Source organism: Mauremys reevesii, linkage group 7 (assembly GCF_016161935.1).
Source record: "Mauremys reevesii isolate NIE-2019 linkage group 7, ASM1616193v1, whole genome shotgun sequence".
NCBI lineage: Eukaryota > Metazoa > Chordata > Testudines > Geoemydidae > Mauremys > Mauremys reevesii.
This window is the reverse complement of record NC_052629.1, coordinates 32,356,488-32,364,085: the sequence shown is the minus strand read 5'-3', so window position 1 is coordinate 32,364,085 and position 7,598 is coordinate 32,356,488. Positions and strand designations below refer to the sequence as shown.

Genomic DNA, 7,598 nt, shown 5'->3' with positions numbered 1-7,598 from the left:
CGAACTGGATGATGACAAATGGCTGTGTAAGCTCATGTTTCTGACTGATATCACCACTCACCTAAACGAACTCAACCTCTGTCTCCAGGGTGCAGGGCAAACAGGTCTGGATCTTTATGAAGCCTGGAAAGCATTTGTTGTGAAACTAGCAGTTTTTTCCAGGGATATTCAAACTTCTACTTTCCGCTATTTCCAACTCATAAAAGAGCTATCGACACGTTGCACTGTCAATGTCGGTGAGATTGGAAAGTACATGCAAGAACTGGAATCAGAATTTTCTGACAGATTGCAAGATTTCCAGCAATTTGGCCCAATGCTTTCTTTTCTAATTAAACCTGAAAAGTTCAACGAAAGCGACTTGGATTTGTCTGTATTTCAGTGGATGAGTGTTGAAGATTTCGAAATGCAACTCATTCAGTTAAAAAGCTCAGAATTGTGGACATCAAAGTTTGTGGATCACTCAGAAGCCTGTGTGCAGCTTAAAGTATCCAAATACGTTCCAGACATTGGAAAACTCAGCAAGGAAAAGCAAAAGTAAGGATCACACTAAACTGATAAGATCTGCATTTTAATTTAATTTTAAATAAAGCTTCTGAAACATTTTGAAAACCTTGTTTACTTTACATATAACAGTAGTTTGGTTATATATTATAGACTTAAAGAGAGACCTTCTAAAAAACATTAAAATGTATTACCGGCACGCGAAGCCTTAAATTAGAGTGTATAAATGAAGACTCGGCACACCACTGCTGAAAGGTTGCCGACCCCTGTTCTACCACCTCAGTATCTATTGCAAATTTAATTCAGTCTCTGCTCACTGAATCCTTACATGGGGCCTATATAACTCTTTAGATCCACCATCCATCCCATCCCACTCACCATGGGTAATTTGAGTATTGACAGTGTTAAGAAAAAGTATATGCTCTGTTTTCATCTGAAAAGTCACACATTGAAAAGATTTCAAAAAAGTGACACATAGCTCATCTTTGCATTCCCCTGATATGGCTGCTATGTCGGGCCATTCTCCAGGCATAAACTAGAGTAGCCTGAGGGCAATTCTAATTTAGACTGGCTGCTAATAGTCCAAAGAGCCAAAATCAATCTGTGCAGCTGAATGACATGGCAGCCATAGTTCCCTTCTGACTCTGACGGATTCCCACTCCCTTGTGCTCTCACCACCTTTACAGGCAGAATCTGCCAATGCTATAGTGAAAAGCGGCTGCATTTCATCAGAGGATCTAGCCCAATCAATGTGTCCTGTGTCATGAAGATGAATTCTCATAGTGCAGCATTGCCAGCAACTGTGCAAAGGCTGTGGAATAGTTACTAACATACTTCTAGTTCAGGGGTCCCCAGCACGGTGCCCACGTCTAAGTGCACCCGTGTACTGGCCGGCGGACGAGCATCCACCAAAATGCCACCGACAAGCTGCATCATCCAGAGGCGTTGCCGCCGAAATGCCACCGATTTTCGGCAGAATTTTGGTGGCGATGCCTCTGGATGACGTTAGTTGTCAGTGGCATTTCGGCAGCGACGTCTATTGACGTTGCCACTTGTTGGCAGAATCTCGGTGGATGCTCATCCGCCGCCACAGTCCTCCGTGGTTCGTCGTCTGGCGCCTGCCAGACAAAAAAGGTTGGGGACCACTGTTCTAGTTTGTCTAAATGGACTGAAGATGAGAAATTGCCTGTCAATGGGCAATATTATGTTCTCATTTGGCAACTAAACATTGTATGTATAATTGGGTTATGTTTTCCAATATGCGTTACTTTGCATTTATCTACATTGAATTTCATCTGCCATTTTGTTGCCAAGTCACCCAGTTTTGTGAGATCTCTGTGACTCTTAGTTCTGTCCAAAACTGACTGCAATCTTGAGTAATTTTGTTTCATTTGAAAACTTTCCCCCTCACTGTTTACCCCTTTTTTCTAAATCATTTATGAATATGTTGAACAATATTGGTCCCAGTACAGACCCCTGAGAGACACCACTATTTACCTCTCTCCACTGAAAACTGACCATTTATTCCTATCCGTTGCTTCCTATCTTTTAACCAGTTACTAATCTATGACAGTACCCAGGGGCGGCTCTAGGAATTTGGCCGCCCCAAGCAGGGCGGCACGCTGCAGGGGGTGCGCTGCCGGTCGCCGGTCCCGCGGCTCCGGGGGACCTCTTGCAGACGTGCCTGCAGAGGGCGCGCTGGTCCCGCGGCTCTGGTGGAGCATCCGCAGTCATGCCTGCGGGAGGTCCACTGGAGCCGCGGGATGAGCGCACCCTCCGCAGTCATGCCTGCGGGAGGTCCGCTGGTCCCGCGGCTCTGGTGGACCTCCCACAGGCATGACTGCGGAAGGTCCGCCGGAGCCGCCTGCCGCCCTGCCGGCAAAATGCTGCCCCAAGCGCGCGCTTGGCGCGCTGGGGTCTGGAGCCGGCCCTGACAGTACCTTCCCTCTTATCGAATGACTCCTTACTTTGCTTAAGAGCCTTTGGTGATGGACCTTGTCAAGGCTTTCTGAAAGTCCAAGTATACTATATCCACTGAATCATCCTTGTCCACAAGTTTGTTGACACCCTCAAAGAATTCTTATAGATTGGTGAAGCATGATTTCCCATTACGAAAGTCATGTTGACTCTTATCCAACATATTATGTCATCTGTGCATCTGACAATTCTGTTCTTTACTATAGTTTCAACAAGTTTGCCTGGTACTGAATTTAGGCTTACTGGCTTGTAATTTCCAGGGTTACCTCTGAACTCTTTTTTTTTAAAATCGGCATTACATTGGCTATCCTTCAGTCATCTTCTACAGAAGCTGATTTAATTGATAGATTACATGCCAATTAGTAGTTATGCAATTTCATATTTGAATTCTTTCTGAATTCTTGGGTGAATACCATCTGATCCTGATGACTTATTACTGTTTAATTTATTAATTTGTTCTATAACCTCCTCTATTGATACCTCAATCTTGAACAATTCCTCAGATGTGTCACTTAAAAAGAATGGTTCATGTGTGGGAATCTCCCTCACATCCTCTGCAGTGAACACTGAGGCAAAGAATTCATTTAGTTTCTCCAAAACAGCCTTGTCTTCCTTGATTGCTCCTTTAGCACCTCAGTTGTCCAGTGGCCCCACTGATTGTTTGGCAGGCTTTCTGCTTTTGATGTACTTAAACTTTTCTTTTTTTGCTGTTAGTTTTTGTGTCCTTTGCTAGTTGTTCTTCAAATTCTTTTTTGGCCTGTCTAATTATACTTTACACTTTACTTGCCAGAATTGATGTTCCTTTCTATTTTTCTCTGTAGGATTTGACTTCTAATTCTTAAAAGATGTCTTTCAGTCTCTAACCTCCTCTTTTACTCTGTTCAGCCATGGTGACCTTTTTTTAGTCCTCTTACTGTTTTGTTTTTATTCGGGGTATGCAGGTAGTTTGAGACTCTATTATGGAGTTTTAAAATAGTTTCCATGCAGCTTGCAGGCATTTCACTCTTCTGACTGTTCATTTTAATTTCTATTTAACTATCCACCTCATTTTTGTGTAGTTCCCTTTTTTTGAAGTTAAATGTTACCGTGGTGGGTTTCTATAGTAGTTTCACCCCCTACAAGGATGTTAAATTGAATTACATTATGGTTGCTATTACCAAGTGGTTCAGTTATATTGATCTCTTGGACCAGATCCTGTGTGCCACTTAGGACTAAATAAAGAATTGCATCTCCTGTTGGGTTTCCAGAAGTAGCTGCTCCAAAAATCAGTCATTAATGGTGTCTAGAAATGTTCTCTCTCCATCCCATCCTGAGGTGACATGTTACCTAATCAATATAGGGATAGCTGAAATCCCCCCATCATCAACTGATTTTCTGTTTTTGTAGCCTCTCTAATGTCTCTAAGCATTTAATAGTCACCATCCTGGTCAGGTTGGCGGCAGTATATTACTACTGCTATAATCTTATTATTCAACCATGGAAATTCACTTGAGATTTTACTCTATTTGATTCTATGCTGTATTTCACATATAGTGCCACTATTTTATACTCTGATAGTACCATGTCCCATTGGTTATCATCATTTCACCAAGTTTCTGTGATGCCTATTATATCTATATCCTCATTTAATACCAGGTACTCAAGTTCACCCATCTTAGTATTTAGACTTCTTGCATTTGTAAACAAGCACTTTCAAAATTTGTCAATATTTTGTTGTCTGGCTTTATGTGATGTAAATCAATCAGACTGTCTTTCATTTGACTGTTTCTCTTCAGTTCCTGTACTTTATAACTTCTATCCTCTCCTCTTTATTAGGATATAGAGTATCCCCTTTAATAAATCCTCACCTAATGAATGTGTCGTCAGAACCATGTGCTCCACGCATATCGGCTTTCCCCCTTCCCTTACTTTAAAAACTCCTCTACAACTTTTTTAATTTTACCTGCCAGGAATCTGGTTCCATTTTGGTTTAGGTGGTGCCTATCCTTCCTCCTTTCCCAAAAGGTTCCCCAGTTCCTAATAAATCTAAATCCCTCCTCCAAACACCATTGTCTCATCCACACAGAGACTCTGCAGTTCTGCCTGTCTAACTGGCCCTGTGCTTGGAGTTAGTAGCATTTCAGAGAATGCTACCATGGATGTCCTGGACTTTACTCTCTTACCTAGCAACCTAAATTTGGCCTCCAGAATCTCTCTCCTACCTTTTTCTTTGTCATTGGTTCCTACATCTACCATGACCACCATCTCTTCCCCAACAATGTCTCAAGAAGTCTGCAACCTTTGCACCCTTCAGGCAATTCACCATGCAGGTCTCCTGGTCATCACCAACGCAACTATCTATATTTCTAATGAATGAAACCCCTTTTACTATTACCATCTCTTACTAATAGTAGTGGTCCCCTCCCTTGGAGAGATGTCCTTAGTGTGAGAGGTTACCCGGACATCATCTAGAAGGAGGCTCCCAACTATGGGATCATTTCCCTCACTCCAAGTTCTCCTTTCCCAAGACTTTCACACTCCTCAACAGCACACAGGCTCTCAGATGGGACTGTGATGTGTCCTGAAAAGTGTTATCTATGTACTTCTCTGTCTCCCTTAGCTTCTCCAATTCAGCCACTCTGGTCTCAAGAGCCCAAACTCTCATCTCAGAGGGCCATGAGCTGCTTGGCTGAAAAGGGACCCTGGCAGCTCCAGTCAGCACTGCTGACCAAGCCGTTAAAAGTCCAGTTGGCAGCGCAGGCAGGCTCCCTACCCGGCTCCGCATGATTCCCGGGAAGCTGCTACATCTCCTTCTGGCTCCTAGGCGGAGGGATGGCTATGGGGGGCTTTGTGTGTCTCCCCCCCCCCCCCCACAGCCTGCCAGTGCCAGCTCAGCAGCTCCCATTGGCCAGGAACTGCGGCTGAGGGGAGGGTGGCTGCAGGTGTGGGCAGCATGCAGAGCCATGTGGTGGCGCCTCCACCTAGGAGGCAGAGGGAGATGTTGCTGCTTCCCAGGAGCCACCTGAGGTAAGCATCGCCCTGAGCCCACACCCCAACCCTGAGCCCCAACCTGCAACCCAAACCCTAGTGCCACCACAGAGCCCTCACCCCCCCACACACACACACCCTAGCCCCCTGCCCTAGCCTGGAGCCCTTTCCTGCACCCCAAACTCATCTCTTGCTGGCCCCACCCTGGCATCTGCACCCCCATCCCTCACACCCTCCTGCACCCCATGCCCCTCAGCACCAGCCCTGCCCCAGAGCCCACAGCTGGGGCCTTCACTCCCTTTCACACCCCTGCCCCAGCCTGGTGACAGTGAGTGAGGGTGTGGGAGAGTGAGCCAGGGAGGGAGCGGGGATGTGGCTTTGGAGAAGGGTGTTGGGTTTTCTGCAAATAGAAAGTTGGCCACCTTATGGTCACTGGTGAGGGCTCTGGCTTCCCCTGGCTTCTGGGGACGTTTGTTGCCTAGTGCCATGCGGTTGATGGGGAACGCTTTGTCCCCAGACCCCATGCGCTTCTGCGTGGGCTTTGTGAGCTGCACAGCCCTGAAGGGCAGCTATCGCCGTGGTTCATAGCTGGAAATTGACTGGGGTTTGATCCCCGAATTGCTTTGAAATGCTGCGGGGGGGGGGCAAGATAGGGAGACTCCCTCGATGAGAGGAGAATTATCCTCCATCTGGCAAACGGGGGTGCGACAGAGGAAGGGCTGGTTTGATTGCGGGGGAGGAGGAGAAATCCCCTCTCCGGGGAGGGCGAGGGATTCCGCTGTCCTGTGAGGAGGGGGAAAGGGAGGGATTCTCTGTGTGCGGGCGGGGAGGCTCCGCTCACGGGGTGCTGCTGAGGGAACGCCTCACGGGGGGGGGGGCTGGGAGAGACCCCTTCGCGGGCCCTCGCGAGCCCTGTGAGCCCCCGGGCGGCGGAGGGTGTCGCAGAGTCCCTAGGCGGGCTGTACGCCCATGACGTAAAGGGTTGGTTCCCCTATGCCCGCCCTCCCGGAGCGCTCGAGTCTGCGGCTGCGCAGAGCGAGCGGGCAGTCCCTGCTACGTGACCGGGGCACCGCGGCATTTCTTACGCTGCGGAGTTTCCGTAGCCGTGTCCCCCCGCTGCCTTCACGCTTCGCTCGTGTGTCGCCAAGCGCGTTTCTATGAACAGCCCGTAAACAACATGGCGGCTGTGCCGGCTCCTTGTCCAACTCTTGGGCTGTAGGCGGCTGTGAGGGACGCGGGCAGCTGCGGCCGCCTGGAGCGCTGAGGGCAGTGGGCAGGGTTCCGAGAGCGGGGAGCGCGACAGGTCTGGCCGCTGGGCCCAGTGAGGGCGGCAGGGCCGCGCTCCCCCCACAGAGCCGTGCGGGGGTGTGTGTGAGCCCGCGAGTAGCGCCCGCTGCGGCACCGCGGCTTGTGCCCGCAGTGCGCTGGGCGGTCTGGGCAGGGGGCGTTAGGGGAGCTGGTTGGGAGGTCTCGGGGGGGCTGCGGAGGTGACTGGTTCTCTTCTCTGGGGTGGCCTTAGTGGTTTTGGGGAGGCGGTGGGTGTTTGGGGGCGACCTGGTTGGAGGCGGTGACCGAGAGGCTGGTGCCTTGGGGAGGCTGTGGGCGCGCGTGGGGAGGCAGTGACTTGTTGGGGTGATGAGTTTGAGGGGGTGATTGGGGTGTAGGGGCTACTCGGGGGTGTTTGTGGGTTTGGTGGGGGCGGGGAGGTGTCGTAGACCCGGTGCGTGTTGGCAGGGCGAAGTAGCGATGTCACTGCAGACCCCGCAGGCTGCCACAGCCGGCTCAGATCTCCCCACTGTGACCGAGAAAGGGTCCTTGCTGGGTTACAAAATGGGCGAGGACAGTTTTGTTCCCCCGTCAGTGGAGGAGGAAGAAGAAGACGGGGAGGAAGAAAAGGAGAAAGAGAAATTGCCTCCTATCCTGACTGCATCTAATACTGCTGGTGGGGTATGTGGAGAGCAAGTGCCTTTTCCCTGATGCCATAAGGCTCTTGACACAGATGCTTTGTGAATCATTATGAAGGGGATTGTGTGACCTGTCACTTTTCGTTAAAGAGCATAACTCAGATTTAATCCAATTTTTTTTAAGGGCTTGAAAACCAGGAAGCAAAATGATTAATTTTTAAAGTTTTTTTTTAAATTTTACTTTATTTT

At 48.9% G+C, this 7,598-nt stretch overlaps 1 protein-coding gene across 2 annotated transcripts in view; it reads left to right on the top strand.

The window, feature by feature from the left end:
• Nucleotides 1-6,547: 6,547 nt before the first annotated feature.
• The window catches only part of HECTD2 (HECT domain E3 ubiquitin protein ligase 2), an 82,886-nt gene continuing 81,835 nt past the window's right edge, over nt 6,548-7,598 (top strand). Inside the window, exons 1-2 of one of the 2 annotated variants that reach the window (XM_039481012.1) lie at nt 6,548-6,810; nt 7,307-7,392. Coding sequence is in view for 1 of the 2 variants with exons in the window: in XM_039481011.1 (XP_039336945.1) it covers nt 7,192-7,392 (201 nt within the window). In the remaining variant the exon portion in view is untranslated. Of the gene's footprint in view, nt 6,811-7,136; nt 7,393-7,598 lie in introns of those variants that run through there. The other variant, XM_039481011.1, reaches the window with a different exon arrangement.